This window comes from Hippopotamus amphibius, chromosome 9 (genome assembly GCF_030028045.1).
Source record: "Hippopotamus amphibius kiboko isolate mHipAmp2 chromosome 9, mHipAmp2.hap2, whole genome shotgun sequence".
Taxonomy (NCBI): Eukaryota; Metazoa; Chordata; class Mammalia; order Artiodactyla; family Hippopotamidae; genus Hippopotamus; species Hippopotamus amphibius.
The window spans coordinates 58,059,208-58,087,104 of NC_080194.1; the positions used below are offsets into that span (position 1 = coordinate 58,059,208).

At 38.4% G+C, this 27,897-nt stretch overlaps 1 protein-coding gene and 1 long non-coding RNA gene across 2 annotated transcripts in view; one reads left to right on the plus strand and one right to left on the minus strand.

Annotated features, from left to right (window-relative positions):
• The window catches only part of LOC130860723 (uncharacterized), a 140,671-nt gene that overhangs the window by 82,995 nt on the left and 29,779 nt on the right, over nucleotides 1-27,897 (plus strand). The window lies entirely within an intron of this gene.
• The window catches only part of DEUP1 (deuterosome assembly protein 1), a 108,393-nt gene continuing 94,393 nt past the window's right edge, over nucleotides 13,898-27,897 (minus strand). The window contains exon 15 of the mRNA XM_057749307.1: nucleotides 13,898-14,302. Coding sequence (XP_057605290.1) covers nucleotides 14,126-14,302 — 177 coding nt within the window. The 3' untranslated portion in view covers nucleotides 13,898-14,125. The remainder of the gene's footprint in view (nucleotides 14,303-27,897) is intronic.

Genomic DNA, 27,897 nt, shown 5'->3' on the forward strand with positions numbered 1-27,897 from the left:
CAATAAAGGTGTATATTTCATGGTCAGATTTCCAGACCACCCCACAAAAAACTATTTGAATTTTAGAACCTTAGGGCTGAAAGGTCTATCTATAGAAGTTACTGGTTTAATCTCCTACCTCTTCCTGTAATGTCCTGATAGATTCTGATTATCTAGGATTAGGAGAGCCTACAGCTGGAGAAGATGGGCCCCAAAGGCTGGTATAAACAAAACAAAACAAAACAAAACAAAAAGCAGGAGAAAAAGGATTTTGAAGAAGATTCCACATCCAAATACTTCCTCTTTCAAGTTAGCCTTGGGATTTGATCTACTATCATCTAGCCTAACCACGTCCAGTATTAATAAGAACTAAGCTACATCCAGAGAGAGAATTTGAGTCCATGTACTTGAAGTAACCATGGGACTGGGGGACAAGAATGATGACAAACCCAGATGTCATGTGAAACCCTTACAACCACTTTAATTCCTCATGTGTTGGCTCCGATTGTGATTATTTAAATAAAGACCTCTGGTTAATGATGGCAAGTCAAACATATGCTCTCCCCGATGATTAAAAAAACACCGAAGGAAAAAGAACTAAATTCCCAGATGAAGAGAAAGTAAGCAGTCTTTTTTTCCACATCTAGCCCCCAGAATGCATCAAAGAGGATCAAAACCTTCAGACAGAAAAGTAAAGTATCTTCTCCAGGTAATTTAATAGACCCAGGAGAAAAGACCTAAGGACACTGATGTTGTGGGCTCCCCCAGCGAAGTGATCTCTTTGGGATTAGCCTTCAGTAGAGCCCTGGGTCAGTAAGCTCCCCCAAGCCTCACCCATGGGCACAGAGCTTTTTAGTGCCCCACCCTTAAATACAATCAGACAGCTAAGGATCACCATACAAGTTTTAAGAGGCCAAAATAATTACAAAGCAATGCAAAGGAAAGAGAGACCACACTGAATGACTGAGTAATGATTGTTTTATTGGATCAAAGATTTCCTAATATGAATGTGAATATAGATACTGTAAATATGGTGTTAGATGTTTTTTATGCCGCACACTAGATAAAACTGAGATTGTTAATGGAGAGACTGAGAAAGTTAACACCAGTGTATGCAATTCAAACAGAAGTCCTGTTCAAAGAGCATTCATACTTACACGGCCCACAACAGAGTTGAATAAAACAAACACTAGTGTCCACTAGTGTCATGCTGGATGCACTGAAAATCCAGGATGTAGGAAAATAGGGATAAGCATATAACTGGAGAAGATGAGCTCACAATGCTGATAAGAGAGCAACAATAAAAGAGATGATTTTGAAGATTCCAAGTCCAGAAGGGGTTACAGACCAGTTACTCTTTTCTTCAAGTTAGCTTTGGGAATGGACACTTGCCACCTAGAAAACCGCTGTAGTAGTTATAGGAACTAATGACTGAAAACACATTTTAAGGCCTCTGATTGTGTCTCGATCTCTCTAAAGTTTTAGGATCTAAGATGCCATTGAATGAACATGTAGTGTTTCTTGTTGTTTGCTTTTAGCTCTATAAACTACTACAGCCTGTGGGCCAAATTCAGCGTACCACCTGTTTTTGAACAGATGGAGAGCTAAGAACAGTTACTTTTTAAAAATTAAGCCTTTTGAGATAACTGTAGATTCAAATGCAGTTGTAAGAAGTAACACAGAGCGATCCTGTGTGCCCTCGACCTAGTTCTCCCCAATATTAACTTCTTCAAACCTGTAGTACAATGACCTACTTCAAGCAGGATATGGACATTGGCACAATCCAGATACAGAGCAGAGACCACGAAGATGCTCTTTTCCCCTTTTATAGCTACACCCACCTCTCTCTTGCTCCCATTCCCTCTGTTGTCCCATGGTAACTACTAACCTGGTCTCCATTTCTATGATTTTGTCACATATATTTGTTATATTTTTTATATAACAAAATGTAGCCATTTAGGACTGAATTTTCTTTTGCTCAGCATAATTCTCTGGAGAGTCCACTCAATTTTACATAAATTGCTTTTCTTTTTAAATTCTGAGTGGTTGTTTCATGATATGGATGTACCCTGCACACACCACCCCCTGTTCTTTTAAACTCTTCACCTGTTGAAGGACATCTGTGTTGTTTCTAGTTTGGGGCTATTATAAATAAGGCTGCTATGAACTTTCATGTAACAGCTTTTTGTGTGTGAACATAAGTCTTTACTTCTCTGGGATAAATGCCAAGGAGTGCATTGCTGGGTCATATGGTAGCTGCCAGTTTTCCAGAGTCCTGATACCACTTTACATTCCTACCAGCAATGTGATCCAATTTCTCTGTGTTCTTGCCAACATTTTTTGTCACTATTTTCAAATTTTAGCTATTCTGATAGATAGATCTGTAGTGATATCTTATTGTGGTTTTAATTTGCATTTCCCTAATGACTGATCATGTTGAACATCTTTTTATGTGCTTATTTGCAACCTGTATATTCTCTTCAGTGAACTGTCTTCACATCTTTTACCCATATTCTAATAGGATTATTTATTAACTTATTTTTTGCTGTTGAGTTTTGAGAGATTTGTACACATTCCAGATGCTGGTTCTTTTTTGGATATGTGGTTTGCAAATATTTTCTCCCTGTGGTAACTTTTTTAATTCTGTTAACAGAGCCTTTAGCAGAGCAGAAGTTTTAAATTTTGATTACATCCAATTTATCAGTTTTCCCTTGTAGGGAATGTGCTCTTCCTTTACAACTAAGAACTCTTTGCCTAGCTATAGGTTTTGCCTAGCTTTTCTCCTATGTTTTTGTTCTAAAAATTTTATAGTTTTACATTTAAGTCCATGCTCCACTTTTGTATAATTTTATAACTTTTTAATTACCAAGAAAGGTAATTATTGCATAAAGCGTGACAAATTCTCTTAGTTTTCCTTCAGCCAAGAATGTCTTGACTTCATCTGCATTCCTGAAGGACTTTTTCACTGTGTATAAGATTCTGGGTCAACAGTCCTTTTCTATCAGCCCTCGAAAATATTGTGTCGTTTACTTTTGGTCTCCGTGATTTCTGATTAGAAATTTGCTTTAATTAAAATAGTTTTCTTTTTATAGGTAAGGTGTTGTGTCTCTCTTGCAGCTTCCAAGATTGTTTTGTTTTGTTTTCAGTTTTCAGAAGTTTGAATGTAGTATAGGCTTCCTCATTATCTGAAAGTAGTGTTCCTATGAAACCTTTTGTAAGCCAGAATAGTATAAAGCAAAGAAGCAATTCTTTCTTTCATAAAAGCAAAAATTTTCTTCAGATTTCTTTGTTAGTGAAAACAGGTACTAATGTAGGTCTTTCATAGAAGTGAAGTGGTTTAAAGCAAACTTTAGAAAAGCAGGGAAGGGCTTCCCTGGTAGCACAGTGGTTAAGAATGCACCTGCCAATGCAGGGAACACAGGTTCAATTCCTGGTCCAGGAAGATTCCACATGCCACAGAGCAACTAAGCCTGTGTGCCACAACTACTGAGCCTGTGCTCTAGAGCCGATGAGCCACAACGAATGAGCCCATGCTCCACAACTACTGAAGGCTGCACGCCTAGAGCCCGTGATCTGCAGCAAGAGAAGCCACCACAATGAGAAGCCCACACACCGCAACGAAGAGTAGCCCCCGTTCTCTGCAAATACAGAAAGCCCACATGCAGCAACAAAGACCTAACACAGCCAATAAATAAGTAAATAAATAGATTTAAAAAAAAAGAAAAAAGAAAAGAAAGGCAGAGAATATCTGTATGTTACAATGGGGATTTCCTTGGACTATTCTGTTTGAGGTTTGCTCAGCCTCTTGGGAAGTTTTCAGGCATGATTTCTTTGAGTAGTTTTTCAGCACTGCCCTTTCTCTCCTCTCCTTCTAAGACTCCAATGACACAATTGTTAGGTCCCTTGACAGTTTCACATGTTCCTGAGAGTCTGTTGATTTTAATTTTCATTGTGTTTTCTCTGTTGTTCAGGCTGGGTAATTTCTGTTGTGCACTGACTGTTTCTTCCGTCTCCTCCTTTGTGCTTGAGCCCCTCCACTGAGTTTTTATTTGGTATTGTATTTTTCAGTTGTAAGATTTCCATTTGGCTTTACGTTACATCTTCTATTTCTTTGCTGAAACTTTCCATGTTTTAATTTTGTCCTGTCATGTTTCTGATTGCTTGCTGAATCATTTTATGATGGCTGATCGAAATCTTTGTCACCTCATTCTAACATCTGTGTCATCTTGGTGTTGTCCTCCATTGATTGTCTTTTCTCATTCAAGTTGAGATCTTCCTGGTTCTTGGTATGACAAGTGAGTTTTGGTGGAAATCTGGATATTTTGGGCATTATATAATGAGATGCTGGGTCTTATTTACATTTCGTGTTTTAGCAGGGCTATTCTGACCTGTTAGAGCACAGATGGGGTGAAGCATCATTCCTGTCTGACGGTCGTGGAAGCCCCGGTTCTTGACTCAGCTTCTGTTGACACCTGGGAAGGGGGGCTCCTCATTACTGCTGGGTGGGTGAGAGTTCTGGCTCCCCGGTACAATAAGTCCCCTACATATGAACCTTCAAGTTGCGAACTTTCAAAGATGGGAACGTGGGTTCACATGTTCAATCACGTAATTTAGTCACATGTCTGGCATACTTTTCAAGGTACTATACTGTAAGATTAAAAATGTTTTCATTTTGTGTATTTATGTTTTATGTATTATTTGTGTGAAAAGTATTATAAACCTATTACGGTACAGTACTATACAGCCAATTGTGTTAGTGGGGTACCTAGGCTAACATTGTTGGACTTAACGAACAAATTGAACTTACGAACACGTTCTTGGAACGGAACTCGTTCGTATGTAGGGGACTTACTGTAGCCTGTTGCTGATACCACCCTGGCTGAGAGGGGCAGCGGTGCCTCATTCCTGCCTTCTGCATGGACTCTAGTCTCACTGTGGGGCTTGGAGGGTGGCCTCATTACACCAAGTCCTGGTTAGTATCCTGACTCTCCACTAAGCCTCACTGATGCCCCCTAGTGGGGAAGGGTAGGGATGCCTTGTTACTGCCTCCTGGGAGTGCCTCACATAGTCTCCACTGGTACTGCTGAGGGGATGCCTCCTCATCTGCTGGCAGGCATGAAACTGCTGCTGTTCTGCTGCCCTATTAAGTCGTCTCTGACACCACTTTGGTGGGGGATTTGGGATGAGGGTGGAAATCTAGGTGCTCTGTCCACCTTCACTGGTGTGGTGGGGGAGGGGCTCCTGTTTGTTCTGTGGTGCTTGACTGAATCAGAGTGGTTGTCCTCTAAAAGTTTTCTGTCTTGCTCCGCTGCCCCTTTCCTTGTCTTTTGTCTAGAGAGGGCAGGCTCTTCTGGGGCTTTTCTGTTTGGGCCCATTGCCCTTTCAAAGTTGTCAGCTTTATCAGCTCCAAGTCTGGGATACATAAGTGGATTAGTTTGCCTGGGTTCCTGTATCAAAGTACTACAAACTGGGTGGCTTAAATAGCAGACCCAAAATTTGGAGTGCCTTATACATCTAGCAGAGTGTCTTCAATGAAGTAAGTGCGTTTTCTCCAAAACGAAGCTATTATCTTTGGCCATTAAATCCTTGATTTCTTTAAGTACTCATATCTTTAATATTCAAATAGTGGCTAAACTAAGTTTTCTAAGGTCTGAGACTGTTCTGACTCATGTTTGTTTTCGTAAACCACTGTATTGAGATATGATTGACATACAAAAAGCTGTATATATTTCATGTATACAACTTGATGAATTTGGAGATAAGTACACATCTGTGAAACCATCTATGCCATTAACATACCCATCACCTTCAAAAGTTTCCTCCCTCTTTCTGTCTTTATTATTATTTTATTGATGATTATTTTCAGAGCTTCATGTGTGTGTATGTATGTGTATGTGTTGCTTACGTATACATAAATGTATATGTACATATATACATACATGCACATATATATGTATATATATACACACACACACACATGTATATGTATATATTTATCCTCCCAAAATTCTTTGGGTGCAAAATTCTGGTTTATGTAGCAAATGAAGCCAAAGAGCTGTTTTAGTTTGGTTTCTCATAATTTTATCCATCAAAGTCATTTGAGAATGACTCATCAAATACTTTATCTCAGTCAAGAGATATGTTCGGGATTGGAAATGGTTTGAACGGACTTGATGGTTTGAACAGCAATGACTTCTGGAAGATTTTCCTCAAGCTGATAAAAATGAGGAATTTCAAAGCTATTCTTGATTTCAGAAACAAATAAAAGCCAAAGAAATCATACCAAAATGGGAAGAATGTTAGCTCAGTTCTTTTCTATTTTGTCGCTTTAATGTATAAAATTTGCCAATAGAGATCTGTTGTGTGCACCTCAAGTACAACATAGCATCTAGTTAGTATGGGTCCTTTGACCTCATCTTACATAATAATCTTTCAGGCAGTTCACCGTACCTGATAAAAGACATATTGATCAAATAAGTGAGAAGCCTAGTTCTTTATTTTATGTGAAGCACACAGAGCCAAATGAATTGTATCGCTGATGGTTCTTCCTGTTAGGGAAGCAACTATATCATTTCTGTGTGAGTAAACAGAATCGAAGAAGTCATACCTCAGGCTTCTCTTGATTATCAGTTGTCAACTGTCATTGTCAAAACAAGTGTGGTTCAGTGTAACCACTTACGTCCTTGGGCATATTTTGTTCTTCCCCTCCTTGGCAGCAGGGGAGGAAGGTGTGTCAGTTTAAATTGGTAAGTGCGGCCTCTGTGGTTGGGTTTACCTGTGAGTATCATGCTGGGTGGGAGTCCTAGGGCAGTGATTCTCCACCGGCCTTTGAAGAAAGGAAAACCCTGGTCTGTGGGCAGCGTCTCTGCTGCCAGCAACCCTTACTGCAGGTAGTCACAAGTCTTTGATTTAGAAAACCCCAAACTCAGATGGACTAGGATACAAAAAAGGGTTGTTTTTAGTGGTGACCCTGGTGGGTGGGGGTCAGCTTAAAAAGCCCTGTGTCTGTTTAGAGGCAGCGTGGCCTGGTAGAAGCAGCATGGATATTGCAGTCCCACTGACTGGTCATTTTCCAGATATCTGACCTTGAGATAAATCACTCGATCTTTTAAGTCTCAAAATAAAATGGGCCTAATTCTTATTTTGAGGAATTATTATAAAGATTACATTGAATATAAAAGTCAACAATCATCAGAATTGACTTGAGAAGAAATAGAACACTTGAATAGATATATAAGAAGGAAAAACACTGAATTAATAATTAACATGTTCCCACAAAGAAAAGCCCAGGCCCAGATAGCTTCACTAGCGAACGCCATGAGATATTTGAAGAAATAATGCTAGTCCTTTACAAACTCTTCCAGAAGATAGAGGAGTAAGGGAAACTTTCCAGTTTGTTCTGTGGTGTAAAAATTGCCCTGATACCAAAGCCAGGTAAATACAAGAAAACTACAAACCATTACTGCTTATGAATATAGACACAAAAATCCTCAACAAAATGTTAGCGAAATAACTCCAGCAATGTATAAAAATGGTTATACATTATGATCAAGTAGGATTTATCCCAAGAATGCAAGATTGGTTCATTCCAAAAATAAGTTTATATAATTTATTAATAAAGAGCAAAAACCACATGATCACCTCAATAGATACAAAAAGAAAGCAGCTGACAAAATCTTAACACCCAATCATAAAAGCTTTCAACGAATTAGGAATAGATGGGAACTTCCCTAACTTGATAAAAAGCATATACAAAAAACCCTACAGCTAACATCATGCTTAATGGTGAAAGACTGAAACATTTTCCATAAGATCGGGAACAAGGCAAACATGATTGCTTTCACTACTTCAAGTTGACATTGTACTGGAGTTTTTAGCTAGCGCAATCAGGTAAGAAAATGAAAGAAAATGCATCCAGAATGAAAAGGAAGAAGTAAAAGCTGTCTTTATTTAAAGATAACATGATCCTTATGTAGAAAATTTTAAGAAACACACACTCCTAGAATGAATGAGCTCAGCAAGGTCACAGATGACAAGACCAATGTACAGAAATCAATTGTATTTCTATATAATAGCAATGAATAATATGATAAAATTAAAACAATTTCATTCACGATAGTATCAAATAGAATAAAACAGGAATAAATTTAACAAATTAACTCAAGACTTACACATTGAAAACCATACAACATTTCTAAGAGAAATTAAGGAAGATGCAAGTAAATGGAGAGATATTTTATGTTCACTGATTGGAAGACTCAATTATTAAGATGGTGATTCTCCACAAACTGCGATTCAATATCCATCAATGATTTACACTTCCTAATATCGAAACTTACTACAAAGCTACAATTATTAAGACTCTGTGGTACTGGCATAAGGATAAACATATAAATAATGGAAAAGAATTAAGAGTCTAGAAATAAAGCCTTATATTTATGGTCAGCTGATTTTTCGACAAAAATTACCAAGACAATTCAATGGGGTAAAGAATAGTCTTTTCAACAAATGGTGCTGGGACAATGGGATATCCATCCATATGTAAAAAGATGAATCTAGACCCTTACTCTATACAAAAACGTTAACTCAAAATGGATCATAAACCTGATGTAAAACCTGAAACTATAAAACTTTTAGAAGAAAATGTGGGAGAAAGAATTTTTGATGTTGAATTGGGCAAGTATTACTTAGCTATGATGCCAAAAGCACAATCCATAAAAGAATAGATTGATGAATTCTACTACATCAAAATTAAAAACTGATACTTCAAAAGTCATGATTAAGCAAATGAAAAGAGAAGCCACAGACTGGGAGAAAGTATACAGAAATCATATATCTGATAAAGGACTTGTATCTAATATATATAAAGAATTCTTATAACTCAATAAGAGGAGGAATAATTATAAAACAGACAAAAATTTTGAATAGACATTTCACCAGAAAAGATATATGAATGCTGAAGAAGCACACAAAAGATGCTCACGTGATTAGTTATAAGGGAAATGCACATTAAAGCTAGCAAGAAGTACCACTCACACACACTGAAATAACTATCATCAAAAAGACAGCACCAAGTATGGGAGAGGATATGGAGAACCTGGAACCCTTAGGTCTTGCTGGTAGGGATGTAAAATGCTGTAGCTATTAAGGAAAAGTTTGACAGTTTCTTTTAAAAGTTAGGCATAAATTTACCATGTGACTCAGAAATTCTGCTCATAGAAATCTACTCTATAGAAACAAAAACTTGTCCACACACAGGTTTGTATGTAAATGTCCATAGGTAGTAGTATTGTGCCTGTTCTACAGGAAAGGAAATGGAAGCTTTGTTAAGGTCCTGGGGTCCAGGCATGGAGGATCCCTTGCCTCCAACAGATCTAACCTGTCCTAATGTATTGGGAACCTTTAAGACCTAAGACTTTCTAGTCTTGTCACAGGGCTGGCTAGGTGGCTCTGAGCATCTCCTGTGTTCTATGCTTGCCCCTCCTGAAGCCTTTGCTGTTTGAAGCCTTGCTGTTCTAGATTACGTGGCAGTTCTGCTGTGCAATGAGATTGTTGGTCACCATAACAGTAATTACCTGGCTGACTCTGACTCATGTCTCTCCTTGTCACAAAACTGTGACCCATCTTTTTAGAGGTGTCAGATTCTTTTTTTTAATGAAGTATAGTTGATCTACAAGGTTTCAGGTGTACAGCATAGTGATTCAGTTATACATATGGTGTGTGTGTGTGTTTCAGATTCTTTTCTATTATAGATTATTACAAGATAGTGAACATTCCCTGTGCTATACAATAGGTCCTGGTTGTTTATTTTATATATAGTAGTGTGGATCTGTTAATCCCAAACTCCTAATTTATCCCTCCCCCGCCTTCCCCTTTGGTAACCATAATTTTGTTTCCCATGTCTGTGAATCTTTCTATTTTGTAAATAAGTTCATTTGCATCATTTTTATGATATTTGTCTTCCTCTGACTTACTTCACTTAGTATGATAGTCTCAAGATCCAACCATGTTGCTGCAAATGGCATTATTTCATTCTTTTTATGGCTAATATTCCATTGCGTGTATGTATGTATATATATATGTGTGTGTGTGTATGTATATATATAAAACATCTTCTTTATCCATTCATCTGTCGATGAACATTTAGGTTGCTTCTAGATCTTGACTATTATATAGTGCTGCTGTGAACACTGGGGTGCATGTATGTTTTTGAACTAGAGTTTTTGTCTTTTCTTCATATAAGCCCAGGAGTGGGATTGCTGCATCATATGGTAACTCTAGTTTTTTTAAGAAACCTCCATACTGTTCTCCATAGCATCTGCAACATTTTAGATTCCCACTAACAGTGTAGGAGGGTTCCCTTTTCTCCACACCCTCTCCAGCATTTATTATTCGTAGACTTTTTAATGATGGCCACTCTGACTGGTGTGACATCTTTTCATGTGCCTGTTGGCCATGAGTATGTCTTCTTTGGAGAAATGTCTATTTAGTTCTTCTGCTCATTTTTTGATTGGGTTGTTTGTTTGGTATTGAACTGTATGAGCTATGGTGACCCCTCTTGACCCATGCAGGAGCATGGTGACGTGTTGGCAGGTAGCCTCTGAACACTGCCCAGTTGGCTTCTGTGACTCGTGCCAATGTTTTTGCCTCACACCTTCCTTGGGAGTCCCTGAAAGTCATGAAAACTTTTCCCCAGGCCTTTCCCTCAGCCAGGACTCATAGGCCCATCATCCTTTCATTAACATCCCTGGACACAGAGAGTGCATCCTCTCTGTAAGAGGAAAGAGACTTTCAGCAGTTGGAGTGTTTTATCTCTTAGGGTTTAGCGCTTGGTGACGCTCTAGGCTACAGGGTTGGGAGGGTAAGACAGAGTTTCAGTTGCTAGTTGGGCATAAGTCCTTGGGCCCACATCCCTCTCACACTAACTATACTGAATTACCGGGATTCTAATGGTTTCATTGGCTCTAACTATTAAGCACCATGGCTACTGTTATTAGATTCCTATTAGACATTAGTTAAAACATATAAAAAGAGTGCATTGATGCTCAGATGGTCCTACATGAGATCATGTATGAGTGAAAATCTCCCCCGACACCCACCAGCATTCAGACAAATTCATAGTTTTGTGCCCTTTTCTGCAGCTGAAACTTGTTACGGCTAGTAGTTTGTCTTGTATCTAAACTGCCTCAAACTTCCTCTCCTTCTTGCTTTTGCTAAAGGCATTCACCATGTCTGGATTCAATCCACCCATTAATCACTACTTATCAAATACCTGTCATGACCAGGACCTGTGCTGGGTGCACAAGGGAGGCAAAGAAGCCTAATACTCCTCCTTTCTAGGAGCTTTCAGGCCAGTTTAAGAGACTGGAGGCACATGTATAAAGAGGAAATGTACATTAACTGAGATAACAGGATGGGGAGGGGATAACCCCACAGCACTGTTAAAACCCGATTACCTTACCGATTGCTTGGGTCGGGTTAACCACGGCTGAGGCACAGCAGGGATCTAGACAAACCCAGAACAGGGCAGGCCTCTGTGTAGGCAACCCAAGCTGGCTAGCTGATTGCTCTCCCGACGGGAGGGTGCCGTCTCAGGAGCCGGGTCCCGGGGACACGCGCTCCTCTTAGCCACGGCGCTGTTGACAGACAGTCCAGGGTTGTCGATCACCTTAACTGAAGCTTGGGGGTTCTCGGTGTTTTTCTAGCAGCCTCCTGCCCTCAAATTTGCTTGATTCTCAAGCCAGTTTGCACCTGGATAATTGAGAAGTAAAAGTATGTATTTAGGCCATCATGAGGCAAAAGTTAACTCATGTCCCACCTCCTCTTTGAGTTGACGCCCAGCGTTAGGTGGCTTGATTGGTCTTTCTCCTGTGGCCCTCCTTCTGCTCCTTCCATCGTGTTTTAGCCCAATCATGGGCTAAACTGACTTTTGAAGTATGAAGGAGGTTATAACCACGCTTCATGGCAGGGTTTCTGTAGGAAACTGTATTCTGTGCTGAGGTAATAACAGAGCCTCTGCCTCTCCTTCGCTCCCTCCCACAGCAACACCTGAGGCAACTGCTCCAGAATCCCTGGGTCTGTGGACTGGGGTGGGGGTGGGGGGGAGAGGAGAGGAAGGGGAAGGTGAGGGGGAGGGGAGGGAGGGAAGGGGGAGGGGAAGAGGAGGGGGAGGGAGAGGGAAGGGAAGGTGGGGAGGGAAGAGAGAGGGGAGGGGAGGGGAGCGAGGAGCAGCAGGTAGGCCTCACTCCTCCTTTCAACGTTCAACCAGAGCTGCTTGCTTTTTATCTTGACTGTGTATATGTTGGGCTTCGGCATATGAGTCCTTTGAATGCTGAATCCTGCTGTTAAGCAAAAACTATTGAAAACCACTGTTTTAAGAAAGCGGGTATGAAGAGCAGTGCTGAACAAGTGATTTAAAAGAAATTTGCATGTGGACTTGACATAATAATCCAGGGGGGCACATGCACTGCGAGTCCTGCACATATTCCAGGTTCCTGATCTCTTGACTCCGTTAAGTTTTAAGATCACTGTAGTCTGGATCTCTGTTTCAGCATGCAATTTCCAGCTGTGTCTTAACCCTGAAGAGAATGAAGTGGCATTCAGACGCAGCGTATTTTAAAGACATGTACCTTTAAATTTTTGCATCGTTTGCATCTGCATTAGGGATATAAAGGTTTTAGAATTTATGAGCTGTCCTTTTCCCAAACGTAATTTTTCTTCCCATCTTCTAAAGATAACACTGAAAAATATTTTCTTTTCTTTGTGTCCAGGCTAGAAATTACTAAGTGAAATAAAGGTAGGGTAACTTGGGTTATTTTCCTCGAATGGAACTTTGCACCCTCTGACGTCTTGTCATGAAACATGGCTTCTGTGGGTTCAGCGCTGCTCACCACCTGCTTGCCTACAAGAGGTAATGCTGGGGAGTGGTGAGAGCCGCAGCTGGGAATCAGAAGCTGGCATCTCTGACTCTCTTGCTCACAGTGATTCTAGTAAGTTTTTAATAGCGTGATTCCCAGGAACAAGGATGCTAGCCTTGCTGACTTCATAGGCTTGTTTTGGCCTGAAATGAATAATGCTCTGTGAAGGCTTTTTGCAAATATCAAGAGCTCTGCAAACCCACGTGGTTGCGTCACCTGAAGTGCACAGGGCTCTGCATCTCCCGTGGCAATGACACTCGTCTAAGGACATCGTGACTTATCTTTCTGTATGTGGAGATTTAGTTTCTTCAAAGAGAAAAAGAAAAGCATAGAAGCTGTAGGACTTACCTGGACTAACAAAATAGGGTTTTTTTGGTAATCTTTATATAAATGTCATTTTTGAAGAACGAAAAATGGATTACCATGCTTGTATATTTGTAACTTGAGTCATTTTTTCACTACCATGCTCTTCCTATTCTACACAGATGTGGCATTTATGTTACAAGTCCAAAGAATTTCTCATTCCTTTATTGTATTTAAAACTGAGGTATTACAAAGGAGAACATAACAACATCAATGCTTTATATTTTCTTTACCTCATGTCCATGAAGTAATTAGTACTCTCAGGAAAACATTAATCTTTGGCACATATGTTTTGAGTGTGGAAACAGCAAGTTTCAGATCTTTTGTGTTAAAACGAGACATTACAAAGATGAATGCAGAAAAAGTAAGCTGTATCTTTTTTTTCTAAAAGAAATTTTAGGATGTTTACATAGCTTAAAATACTTAATATTTTTCATTTTAAAAAAATTCTTGAGTTTTCAAACCTAGTACAACGGAGCTGCACTTGATCCATTTGTATTTAGAATATAGTGTGTCCCTTTGCCTCATCATGTGTTGTTACAGAGGAAATGGGTTTCAGTATACATGATTCAAGTAGGAAAAAACTGCATATTTAATTCCAAACTATTCCTTAGATTGGAGAGAAAAATCTTTTGGAGTAGTCATGTTTATTTTACAGTAACTCTGGAGCTGAACAATTTATTATGTTAATGCAGAAATACAAACAGCTTTATTGAACAAAATACTTACATTTTCTAGCTGCCTTACAGAAATGATTTACTCAAGCAAACAGAACAGAATTTCTCAGGTTCATTAATCAGTTTTGTAAATATTTTGCCAGAGCTTTTTTCTTGGGGTGGGGGAAGCAAATAAAAAAGTTTAAAAGCTCATATGTGTCTATTTTGTTTTAGCTTGGTATATTTATTAAGAGTAAATTCTGTGTGTCTTTGCAGTTCATCAATATGTGTATTTAGAAGTTTTTCAAGTTCTTTTGCTCGCTTCTCCTCCTCCAGAAAGAAATGCTGTGCGGCCAAAGAAGCTGGGAAAGATATATCTGGGGGAGACTAAAAAGAGAAAGAAAGAAAGAAAAGTTAGATTAGGAATACAACAAAGCCTTTTACAATCATCATATTTCTGGGTATGCTTCACCCCTGACAAACTGTCAAAAACTGCAAATCTTAATGAAATAATGTATCTTAAGCTGAACTCTCTATACCAGTGTAATGCAGTCACTGCTAATGAAATCCTCAAGGAATGAAAACATCAAGTGAAGAGTACAGTTGAGTTGGGCAAAGAGCTTATATAGGAAAAAAATTAAGGATTGGCTTTAAAAGGGGCCTTATGCTGCATGGAGTTAGCCAGGTGAGGCTGGCTAAAAGCATGATGTATAGCAGTGGGGGTGTGTAACACTGGGGTGTATCTTGTTTGTCCAATCACAGTTGAGAACACCTCAGTGATGAGTACCCAGTTCCATCCTTCATGTGGTATGGAAGTGCTCAGTTAACTGTGACCTGTTTAGTGTTTATTTACACACACACACATACAACACACACACACACACACACACACACACACACACACACACACACACACAGTGTGTGGCTAAGGAATAAAAGGCAACAATAGATAACTGTACAGTGATTCATTCAAAATAATTTTTTAAGTTAATTAAAAAAATAAGCTGGGGACATTTGTACTTTCATTTTTTAGTTCTGCGGCATCCCCAGACTATTCTCCAACTTCTGTTTTATTGGAAGAATGCGATTTTATAAAGCATATGAAGAGTCAATGATCTGTAGGCAGGTGAACTCTGCTATAGGGGGATGTAGTTCACAAGTCTGGCCTCTGCCAGAAGTGTATGGATTGTGGCAGATGACAGTGGAGTACTGCCAGCTTATTCAAGTAGTAGCCCCAGCTGTAGCTGCTGTGCCAGATATCACATCTTCACTAAAGTAGAATATCACAGTCTTGGGGTGATGTGAGTATGCTGCTGTTGCTCTGGCAAATGCATTCTTTTTAATAGTAAGGAGGAAGATCAGAAGAGCAGTCTCAAGGGATAGACACCAGACACCCATGTTCTCGGCCCAAAATTATGTTTTACATTAATGATGCTGTCATAATACACTCTCAAGGAGCCTGGACCATCTGGACAATCCAAGGATTGCAGACTCTAGGACATGATATAATAACATGAACATCATGCTAAGACCTGAGGAGCAAGAATTGGCAAGCATGTTGAAGGCTTGGAAAGACACAGGTACCCCAGAGAGTGAAAGGTAAACCCCAGAAGCAATTCAGGGCTTGGCACTTTGTTTGTCTGGTGATATGAAGCATGTCAGGACATCTCCTTTTAAGCACAAATTAATGCACTTTGCATTTCTTATCACTATGAAAGAAGCACAAAGCTTGGTAGGTCTCTTCAGGTTTGGGAGTCGGCATGCTCTACTCTTAGGAGGAATAATCTGACTCATTTATTGCATGGCAGAGAATGCTGTTTTGTTTGTTTGTTTGTTTGTTTGTTTTTGAGCAGGGCCTAGAGCAAGAAAGGGGCCTGCAGTAAGTTGGGAATGGGGGGGACAAGCAGGAAAGGCAAACTATAGGATACATGTCAGTCCTGGTAAAGATAACACATTGCCCTTTCCAAGGTATAAGGGACCTGATATCTAATTGCCACTGAGAGGCTGGTTGATCTCCTTGAGGGACAGTGTTATATCAGCAGCTCAGCTTTGGTCTCTACTGCAAGCAGATCAGGCATTCAACAGGAAGAGTAGCTAGATGAACATGGATAAAAGAGAGGTGGTGCTGTTGGGCTTGTACATAATTTCCACTGGAATGGCCAAGGACAGAGGCTGTATCAAGTCATCCTGACTACTTCTTAGATGCTCTGTCTCAACCAGGGCTCACTAACATGACAGGAGCTGTTTTGCAAATAGTATACACTTTTCTGCCCACCAACCAGTGAGCCAGCACTAGCCCCAGGACCCCTAGGATTCCACAACCAGCCACCTCATGACCAGGCCCAACTAAACAGCAGCTAGCAGCATGTGCACAAGGCAGGGCCTGGCAACCAACCAGACTAGGCGCTGACCAAGCCTATCAGACCACCCACATAGCCTGTCACAATAGAAGAACCCATGCAGCCCTTTTAGGGGGAACCCCTAGAGAATACAGCTTGGTGACAAGAGGAGAGTGCACTGCTTGGATGCATAGAATGCCTTCTCCAAGGTCGAGAAATGTTAACTAACCTACCACATACGTAAAAATACAAATAGCAACTCACACAAAATGAGGTGGCAGAGGAGTATATTCCAGATTAAGGAATGAGGTAATTCTTTAGAAGAAGAACTAAGTGAAGTGGAGATGGGCAATCTACCCAAGAAAGAGTTCAGAGTAATGATCATAAAGATGATCAAAGAACTTGGGAGGAGAATGGGGCACAGAGCAAGAAGTTAGAAGTTTTTAACAAAGAGTTAGAAAATGTAAAGAACAACCAAACTGAGGCAAAGAATACAATAACTCAAATGAAAAATACACTAGAAGGAATCAGTAATAGAGATGATTCAAGAAGAACAGATCAGAGAGCTGGAAGACCAAGTAGTGGAAATCACTGCCGCTGAACAGAAAAAAGAAAAAAGGATGAAAAGAAACGAGGACAGTTTGAGAGACCTCTGGGACAACATCAGGTGCACTAATATTTGCATTACAGGGGCCCCAAAAGGAAAGGAGAGAGAAAGCATCCAAGAAAACATTTGAAGAGATAATAGCTGAAAACCTCCCTAACCTGGGAAAGGAAATAGTTACCAAGTCCAGGAAGTGCAGAGACTCCCAGATGGGATTAAGCCACAGAGGAACACACTAAGACACACAGTAATCAAAATGAAAAAATTAAAGATAAAGAGAAAATACTAAAAGCAGCAAGGGAAAAGCAACAAATAACATACAAGGGAATCCCCACAAGGTTATCAGCTGGTTTTTCAGCAGAAACTCTGCAGTTCAGAAGGGAGTGACATGATATATTTAAAGTGATGAAAGGGAAAAACCTACAACCAGAATACTCTACCCAACAAGGCTCTCATTCAAGTTTGACAGAGAGATCAAAAGCTTTATAGACAAACAAAAGCTGAAAGAATTCAGCACCACCAAACTAGCTTTACAACAAATATTAAAGGAAATTCTCTAGGCAAAGAAGAAAAGGCCACAATTAGAAACAAGAAAATTATGGAAGGAAAAACCTCACCAGTAAAGGAAAACATAAAGTAAAGATGGGAAATCATCCACACAGAAAGCTAGGGAGGTTAAAAGACAAAAGTATTAAAATCATCTACATCCACAATAAGCAGTTAAGGGATACACAAAACAATTAGATGTAAAATATAATATCAAAAACAGTCATCATGAGGGAAGGAGGGCACAAATGCAGGGCACTTAAAATGTGTTTGAAATTAAGAGATCAGCAACTAAAAACAATCGCATATATAGAGACTGCTATACCAAAACCTCACTGTATCTGCTAATGAAAAATCTATAATAGATATACACACCAAAGAGAAAAAGAAATCTAAACATAACACTAAAGATAGTCATCAAATCACAAAAGAAGAGAACAAAAGAAGAAAGTGGAAAAAAAGACAAAAACAAATCCAAAAGAATTAACAAAATGAAAATAAGCACATACATATCAATAATTACCTTAAATGTAAATGGACTAAATGCTCCAACTAAAAGATGCAGACTGGCTGAATGGATACAAAAACAAGACCCATATATTTGCTGCCTACAAGAGACATATACAGAGTAAAAGTGGGGGACAGAAAAAATATTCTATGCAAATGGAAATCAAAAGAAAGCCAGAGTTGCAATACTTATATCAGACAAAATAGACTTTAAAACAAAGACTGTTATAAGAGACAAAAAAGGACACTACATAATGATCAAAGGATCAATCCCAGAAGAAGATATAACAATTGTCAATGTATAAGCACCCAGCATAGGAGCACCTCAATATATAAGGCAGATGTTAACAGACATAAAAGGAGAAATCAACAGTAATACAATAACAGTGGGGGACTTTAACACCCTGCTTACAATAGAAAATCAATAAGGAAACACAGGTGCTAAACACCACATTAGACCAAATGGACTTAATTGATATTTTTAGAGCATTCCACCCAAAGTGGACTTAATTGACATTTTTAGAGCATTCCACCCAAAGGCAGCAGAATACACATTCTCTTCAAGTGCACATGGAACATTCTCCAGGATAGATCATGGGCTAAGCCACAAAACAAGCTTCAGTAAATTTAAGAAAACTGAAATCATATCATGCATCTTTTCTGATCATGACACTATAAGACTAGAAATCAACTCTAAGAAAAAAATTGCAAAAAACACAAACATGTGGAGGCTAAACAATATGCTACTAAACAACCAATGGATAACTGAAGAAATCAAAGAAGAAATCAAAAAATACTTAGAGACAAGGGAAAACAAAGCACAATGATTCAAAACCTACAGGATGCAGCAAAAGCAGTTCTAAGAAAGAAGTTTATAGCAATACAATCTAACCTCAGGAAACAAGAAAAATATGAAATAACCTATCCTTATATTTAAAGCAACCAGAGAAAGAGAAACAAACAGCAAAAAGTTAGTAGAAGGAAAGAAAGATCAGAGGAGAAGTAAGTTAAATAGAGATTAAAAAAAATAATAGAAAAGATCAATGAAACTAAAAGCTGGTTCTTTGGAAAGATAAATAAAATTGATAAACTTTTTAGCCAGATGCATCAAGAAAAAAAGAGAGAGGGCCCAAATCTTAGAAATAAAAAAGCATAAGTTACACCCAACACCACAGAAAGACAAAGGACCATAAGAGACTACTATGAGCAATTATATGCCAGAAAATTGACAACCTAGAAGAAATGTACAAATTCTTAAAAAGGGATTGATACAATCTCTCAAGACTGAACCAGAGAGAAATAGAAAATATGAACAGACCAATTACCAGTACTGAAATTAAATCAGTAATTTTAAACCTTCCAACAAACAAAGGTCCAGGACCAAATGGCTTCACAGGGGATTCTACCAAATATTTAGAGAAGAATTAAGACCTATCTTTCTGAAACCATTCCAAAAAATTGCAGAGGAAGGAATATTTCTGAACTCATTCTGTGAAGCCACCATCACCCTGATACCAAAACCAGACAAAGATATCACAAGAAAGAAAACTACAGGCCAATACCACTGATGAACTTAGATGCAAAAATTCTCTACAAAATACTAGCAAACAGATTCCATGATCAAGTGGGATTTATCCCTGGGATGTAGGAATTTTTCAATATCTTCAAATCAATCAATGTGATATACCACATTAACAAACTGAAGAATAAAAACCATATGATCACCTCAATGATGCAGAAAAAGCTTTTGATAAAATTTTCAACATTTTGAACATTCATTTATGATAAAAACTCTCCAGATAGTGGGATAGAGGGAACATACCTCAATATAATAAAGGCCATATATGTGACAAACCCCCAGCTAACATCATACTCAATGGTGAAAAGCTGAAAGAATTCCCTCTAAGATCAGGACCAAGACAAGGATGCCCATTCTTTTTTTTTAAGCTCTTTATTGGAATATAATTGCTTTACACTCTTGTACCAGCTTTTGAGGTACACCAAAGTGAATCAGCTGTATTTATACATATATCCCCATATCCCCTCCCTCCCGTGACTCCCTCCCACCCTCCCTGTCCTGGCCCTCCAAGGCATCACCCATCATCGAGCTGATCTCCCTTTGCTTTACAGCAACTTCCCACTAGCTTTCTATTTTACATTTGGTAGTGTAAATATGTCTATGCTACTTTCTCACTTTGACCCAGTTTCCCCTTTGCCCTCCCCACTGTGTCCTCCAGTCCATTAGGATGCCCACTCTTGCCACTTTTATTCAACATAGTTTTAGAAGTCCTAGCCACAGCAATCAGAGAAGGAAAAGAAATAAAAGGAATCCAAATTGGAAAGAAGTAAAACTGTCACTGTTTGCAAATGACATGATGCTATACATAGAAAATCCTAAAGATGCTACCAGAAAACTACTAGAACTCATCAATTAATTTGGTAAAGTTGTAAGATACAAAATTAAAATACAGAAATCTGTTGCATTTCTATACAGTAAGAACAGAATATCAGAAAGAAAAATTAAGGAAACAATTTCATTTACCATCACATCAGAAAGAATAAAATACTTGGGAATAAACGTATCTAAGGAGGCAAAAGACCTGTACTCCAGAAACTATAAGACACTAATGAAAGAAACTGAAGACCACACAAACAGATGGAAAGATATACCGTGTTCTTGGATTGGAAGAATCAATATTGTTAAAATGACCATACTACCCAAGGCAATCTACAGATTCAGTTCAATCCCTATCAAATTACTAATGGCATTTTTCACAGAACTAGAACAAAGTATTTTAAAATTTTTATGGAAACATAAAAGTCCCCAAATAGCCAAAACGATCTTGAGAAAGAAGAATGGAGCTTGAGAAATCATACTCCCTGACTTCAAACTATACTACAAAGGTACTGTAATTAAAACTGTATGGTACTCGCAGAAAAACAGACACATAAATCAATGGAACAGGATAGAAAGCCCAGAAATAAACCCACACACTTATGGGCAATTAATCTATGACAAAGGAGGCAATAATATACAATGGAGAAAAGACAGTCTCTTCAATAAGTGGTGCTGGCAAAACTGGATAGCTACAGGTAAAAGAATGAAATTAGAAGATTCTCTAACACCGTATACAAAAATAAATTCAAAATGGTTTACACCTAAATGTATGACCAGATACTATAAACTCGTAAAGGAAAACATAGGCAGAACACTCTTTGACATTAACTGCAGCAATATCTTTTTGGATCTGTCTCCTAAAGTAATATAAACAAAAGAAAAATTAAACAAGTGGGACCTGATTAATCTTAAAAGCTTTTGCACAGCAAAGGAAACAATAAAGAAAACAGAAAGACAACCTACAGAATGGGAGAAAATATTTGCAAATGACACAATCAACAAAGGCCTAATTTCCAAAATATCCAAGCTGCTTATAAAGCTCAATACCAAAAAATCAAACAATCCAATCAAAAAATGAGCAGAAGATCTAAATAGCCATTTCTCAAAAGAAGAGATACAAATGGCCAACAGGCACATGAAAAGATGCTTAATATCACTAATTATTAGAGAAATGCAAACCATAACTACAATGAGGTACCACCTCACACCAGTCAAAATGGCCATCAACAAAAAGTCTGCAAATAATAAATGTTGGAGAGGATGTGGAGAAAAGGAAACCCTCCTACACTGTTAGTGGGAATGTAAAGTGGTGCAGCCACTATGGAGGTTCCTTAGAAACTAAAAATAGTTACCATCTGATCCAGCAATCACATTCCTGGGCATATACCCAGAAAAGATGAAAACTCTAATTCAAAAGATAAGTGCATCCCAGTATTCACAGCAGCATTATTTACAATAGCCAAGACATGAAAGCAACATAAATGTCCAGTAACAGATGAATGGATAAAGAATATGTGTGATACACACACACACACACACACACACACACAAAGCATACCGAATGGAATATTACTCAGCCATGAAATAGAATGAAATAATGCAATTTGTAGCAACATGGATGGTCCTAGAGATTATCATACTAAGTAAGTCAGATAAAGACAAATGTCATGTGATATCACTTATTATTGGAATCTAAAAAATGATATAAATGAACTCATTAACAGAACAGAAATAGACTCACAGACATAGAAAAGAGACTTATGGTTACCAAAGAGGAAAGGGGTGGAGGGAGAAATTGGGAATTTGGGCTTAACAGACACACACTACTATATGTAAAATACATAATAAGGACCTACTGTATAGCACAGGGAACTATATTTAATATCTTATAATAACCTGTAATGGAAAGGAATCTAAAAAGAATATACTTATGCATATATATATATATATATACTTATTTTTACACACATACACACACACACACACAAAACACACACACTCACACACACACAGATGAAGGTGAGTCAAAAATTATCCACACTCCGGCTGTAGAATTTATAGAAGTTTTACTATAACTGGAGTGCGGATAATTTTTCACGCACCCTTGTGTGTGTGTGTGCGTGTATAAAACTGAATCACTTTGCTGCATACCTGAAACACTATACATCAACTATATTTCAATACAAAACAACACCAACACCAACAAACAAACAAACCCACACCAGCCAAACTTCTTATCTCCAGGGGAACCAACTCTGTTGTGCAATTCATGTTCCAAGCTCCTGGTGAGACCAGGCTAAACTAATTTCTACCTCATCCTTGTTTAGTCTTCCTTCCCTCCCCTAGCCTGCTTCTCTCATTCCTTCTGCTGAGAATATTCCCTCAGTGAATCACTTTCACAAGAATCTTCATCTCAGGTTCTAGGAAACCTGGCCTCAGATCAATCACTTCCTAGATTCTGGCTTGTGTGACTGGGTGACATCAATGCCAGTTATTGACTGAGAAAGGAAAACAGTAAAAGAAGCCCATTAAGGGCAATGTCATTTATTTTTGATTCCCCAGATTCTTACACAAAGTATACTTTCAATAAATTTTTTGATATAATATATTAATGAAGGAAATTATTCCATTTTGAATAATGCTGAGTTAGAGGTGACTTGGGACTCAAATTGTCAAATCCAGATCTCAGAAGATAGGTCTGGACCAAAGATATATATTTGAAAGTTACAAGTAATAATTAAAGCCATGAGTCTGATTGAAATCATCCAAGATATGCAAATAAAAGAAGAAGAAGAAATTCAAGAATGGAATCGTGGGGAACATTTCATTTCAGGCACCCACTCCCATGGTCATGTTCTTGACATCGTCATCAGGGATAACTGCATGACTTACTAATAAAGATTTTATGCAACTCATCTATTATCCTTCCAACTGACTTAGTCTAGTATTCCCACCTTCTCAAATCATCTGTTCTTTTCTAACTCTGCTCATATTCCATATCCATCACGATAACCATTCAGCAACTTGTCCCTCCCTATATCCTGCCTCTATCCTAGGTACTTGGTAAAACCCAGGCCTAATTAAACTGCCTGCACCATGTCTGCACCTGAGCAGCTGAATGGTGGAAAGGTGGATGGAGGAGAAATTACATTACTGTGGGGACTGGTTTCACTCAAAATTCATGACTACAAATTCAAATAGTTAGTTAGCTCTGCCTGGCCATTCTACTGCACTTCCCTACTATGGTCACTTTCTCACTCATGGCCTCGTGGTCTCGCCTCTTCCTCAGTTGGTAGCTTCTTCATCTCTCCACACCACTTGCACCTGGAGCCACATTTTAGGCCATACTCTGTTTCAGAGATGCTTCCTTATACCTTTACTATGTATTCTATTCCTTCTTACCTTCTTAATGACTTTGCTTCTACAAATAAACCTCACCCCTCCCCAGGTCCCACCCCATTGGACCACTAAATGTTATGGTCTAAGGCTTTGTCTTGGGACAACTTCTCCATTTACACTCTTTTAAGTATTATCATCCAGTCTGCTAGATTTAAGTATCAGCCTTATGCTGATTACTCCCATATTTTATTTCTAGCACTGATCTCTTCCTTGAATACCAGATTCACACATCTTATTGCCTATTTAACATCTCTATTTGCATGTTTAATAAACACTTTAAATTTAAATGTCTTAGAAATCATGATTTTATCCTCCAACCCTGCTTCTTCCTAGCCTTCCATGTTAGAGTGGTACTAGCATCTACCCGAGGCTCAGGCTGAGACCCTAGGAGTCATCTTTGAGTTCTCTCTTTCCCTCACTTCTCATAGCCAATCCACCATCAAGTCTGATCTGCTCTCCAAAACATTTCCTGGATCTAACATGTGGCTCTACCTCCACTGTTCCCAAGCCAGCAGCATCATTTCTTGCTTTGACTACTGAAATAGCCTGACAATTGTTCTCCCCACTTCTACCTTTGCCCATCTATAATTTATTCTTTGTTTGGCACTCAAATGGATGTTTTTAAAAATTTTAAACAGATCAAATACTCCCCTACTTGCAACTTCCCATGGCTTCCCATTGCTTTAAAATAAAATCCAAATTCCTCTTCTTGGCCTACAGTCTCTACATATCTGGACATCTCCTGCCTACTTCCCTGTCCCCATTTCATTGCACTCTCTCTCTGTCCTTCTAAGCTCCAGGCTACCCCCTTCCCCTTTTCTGCTTCTCAAACTTACCAAACTTGTTGCTGTACAGATTTGCACCAGTGGTTCCCTCTGCCCAAAGCCCTCTACTTCCAGATCTTTGCAAGGCTGGATCTTTTTTTGTTATTTAGGTCTCAACCTAAATGTCCTCTCTACAGTAATCATTTTCCTGGCCACTCACCTGAAGTCATCCCCCACACTGTCGTCACTTCCTATCACATCATCTGCTTTCATCATTTTTATAGCATTTATAACTTTTTGATATTTTCTTATTTGTTTCTAGTCATTAACTCTTCCCTCTTTTTTTGATAAAATGCACATAAAATTAGATTAACCATTTCAAAATGAACAATTCAGCGAATTTAGTACATTCACAATGTACTAAAGACACACCTCTATCTAGTTCCAAAATATTTTCATCATCCCAAAAGAAAACTCCGTGCCCATTAAGCCATTGTTCCCTAATTCCCCCTCCACTTTTACTCCTGGTAACCACCAGCCTTCATTCTGTTTCTATGGATTTACCTCTTCTGGGCATTTCATATAAATGGAATCATACAGTATATGACCTTTTGTGTCTGGCTTCCTTCATGTAGGGTAACATTATCCAGGTTCAGCCACATTATAGCATATATCAGTACCTTACTCCTTTTTATGACTGAATGATATTCCACTGTGTATACATACCACTCTTTGTTTATCCATTCACCCACTGATGGAGTTCCCCTCTTTTTTTCACCAGACTATAGACTTGTCTGTCTCATCAAAGATGTGTTTAGAACCGAACCTGCCATGTTTATTTTATCAGTGACAGAGTGAATGATGAACACTAGTATTTAAGGGACAGGTATAGGAGACTTGGAAGCAGACTGGGAAAGAGGAACCAGAAAGGCAGTAGGGGAATCAGCAGAGAATAGCGTCTTAGAAGTCAGAGAACATGAGTATCAAGAGAAAAGGATTAAGGAAGATAAGTTCTTTAAACTGTGTATTTATTTAACAACTAGGATGTCATTGGTGGTCAGTAGGAACAGTATTGATGTAGAAGGAAAAATGCAGGAGTGGATGGAAATCACTGGACCCAGAGTGGTAGGTTGGGCTATGTCTTTTGGGAAACTCTAGGGCAGCCATCACAGCTTAAGCTCCCTGTGCCCAGACCTACAACAATAGAGTATTTTCTTTCCTGGTTGACTCTGTAGTTACAAACTCTTCAAAGGAATAATGTAGAATTTTAGAGATGGAAAGAAACCCAGTGTTCATTAAGTTATACAATAGATACTCTTGCATGCTTTTTATGTGCCTCCTAGTGCCAGGCGCTATTTTAGGTGTTAGGAAACAAAAATAGAAAAAACTTCCTACTTTAATGGAGCTTAAATTCTAGAGGAGGGAGGAAAGCTAACAAAGTATCTTATGTAAAGTGTTATGAAAAAACCAAAAAATAGGATGAGGGGATAGGGAGTCATGAGGGAGGTGCTGCTGTAGGGTGGCTGCTCAGGTGTTTCTGATGAGGTGATATTTGAGCAGAGACTAATCATCCCAAAATCCTAAAATCATCTGATACTAGAACAATGAATCATTTGTTAATTTATCACTTTTTTTTATTTTGTCTTGCTGGAATGGAGTATGTGCTTACTTTGGTGTCCTTAAAGATCAAAGTTTTGTTGATGCAGAATTTGCTACGTCCCCTTAGTGGTTCCCTTAGCTTAAATGAGGAAGTTTACTTTATTGTTATGGCATTTTTTCTGTTCAAATAATTTTGGCATTTTATGTTGAGATGAAATAAAGGAGCATTTCAGCGCTTTAGAGATCTCTAAAACATAGAAAGTTAAATGGTTTTAAGTCTTCTTCCACAATAGCTTAAATCTTACCACCAGTCTCTCCCAAAGAAGGTGACAGATTCTAGAAAAGCAGAAAAGTACTCATGGGATGCCTCAATCAGTCAAAACATTTTCTGTTTCTGTCATTGTTGTCATTGTTTGTTTTTATAATTTGTATCCAATATTGGTATATCATGGACTGAACGCACTGAAAAATTACATAATACACTTTGAATATAAGCGAAGGTAACTGCTAAGAGTACTACTAGTTTCCAAGGTGAAAAACCTACATATCTTTTAAAAATCTGTGATTATTATGTTCAATAAATCAGATCACAAGGTGGAAAATTTCAGTAAAGAACTGGAAACTTAAAAAAAAGTCAAATGAGGACTTCCTAGGTGGTGCAGTGGTAAAGAATCTGCCTGTCAATGCAGGGGATACGGGTTTGAGCCCTGCCCTGGGAAGGTTCCACATGCCACGGAACAACTAAGCCTGATCGCCACAACTGTTGAGCCCATGTGCCACAACTATTAAAGCCCATGCACCTAGAGCCCATGCTCCAAAACAAGAGAAGCCACTACAATGAGGAGCCTGTGCACCACAATGAAGAGCAGCCCCCACTCGCAGCAACTAGAGAAAGCCCATGGGCAGTAACGAAGATCCAACGCAGCCAATAAATAAATAAAATAAATAAATAAATAAATTTATTAAAAAAAAGTCAAATGAAAATTTAAGAACAGAAAAATAATAAAAACTGAAATTAACCTGCATGAGGCCACTTCCTCAAGGCTGGGAGAGGTTGCTCTTTTACGCATACAAACTAACACAGAGAGTCAAGGGAAATGAAGAACAGAGGAATATGAAATTTAAAACCCTCACCACCTGTGTTAAGAGGTCAGCGTAATCTGATACCAAAGCTCCACAAGGACAACAAAGAAACATCACAGGCTAATTTCTCACATGAACGTAAAGCAAAAATTCTAAACCAATATGAACAGATCAAATCCAGTGCTCAAGTGTGGTTTATTCTAAAAATTCAAAGTTGGGTTAACAATCTAACATCAAGAAAAAAACACCACGTTAACAGAGCAAAGGAGAAAGTATATGGTTATTTCAATAGTGGTGGAAAAAGCATTTGATAAATTCAGTATCAACTTGCGAAAACAAATTTAGCAACCTAGGAATAAAAGGAACTTCCTTAATCTTTTAAAAGGAAACTACAAAATTTCTATAGCAAATATTATGCACAATGATGAAATAGGGAACACTTACTTTCCCTTTGTAACTGAAAATGAGAGGAAGATGCTGGCAATACCACTTCTACTACTCAACATTTACTAGAGGTCCTAGTGTACAATAAGGCAAGAAGGAAAAAAGGTATGAAGATTTGAAAGTAGGAAGTCTAACTGTCATTATTTTGATTCTGAATATAGAAAATCCAAAAAAATCTACAAAACTGGAAAACGTATAAGTTCAATTGAATATTTCTGTGGGAAAAGGGACTGAGGTTGTACTTTGCACCACATATAAAAATTAATTCCAGGTGTATATTTAAGTAAAAAAAAAATAAA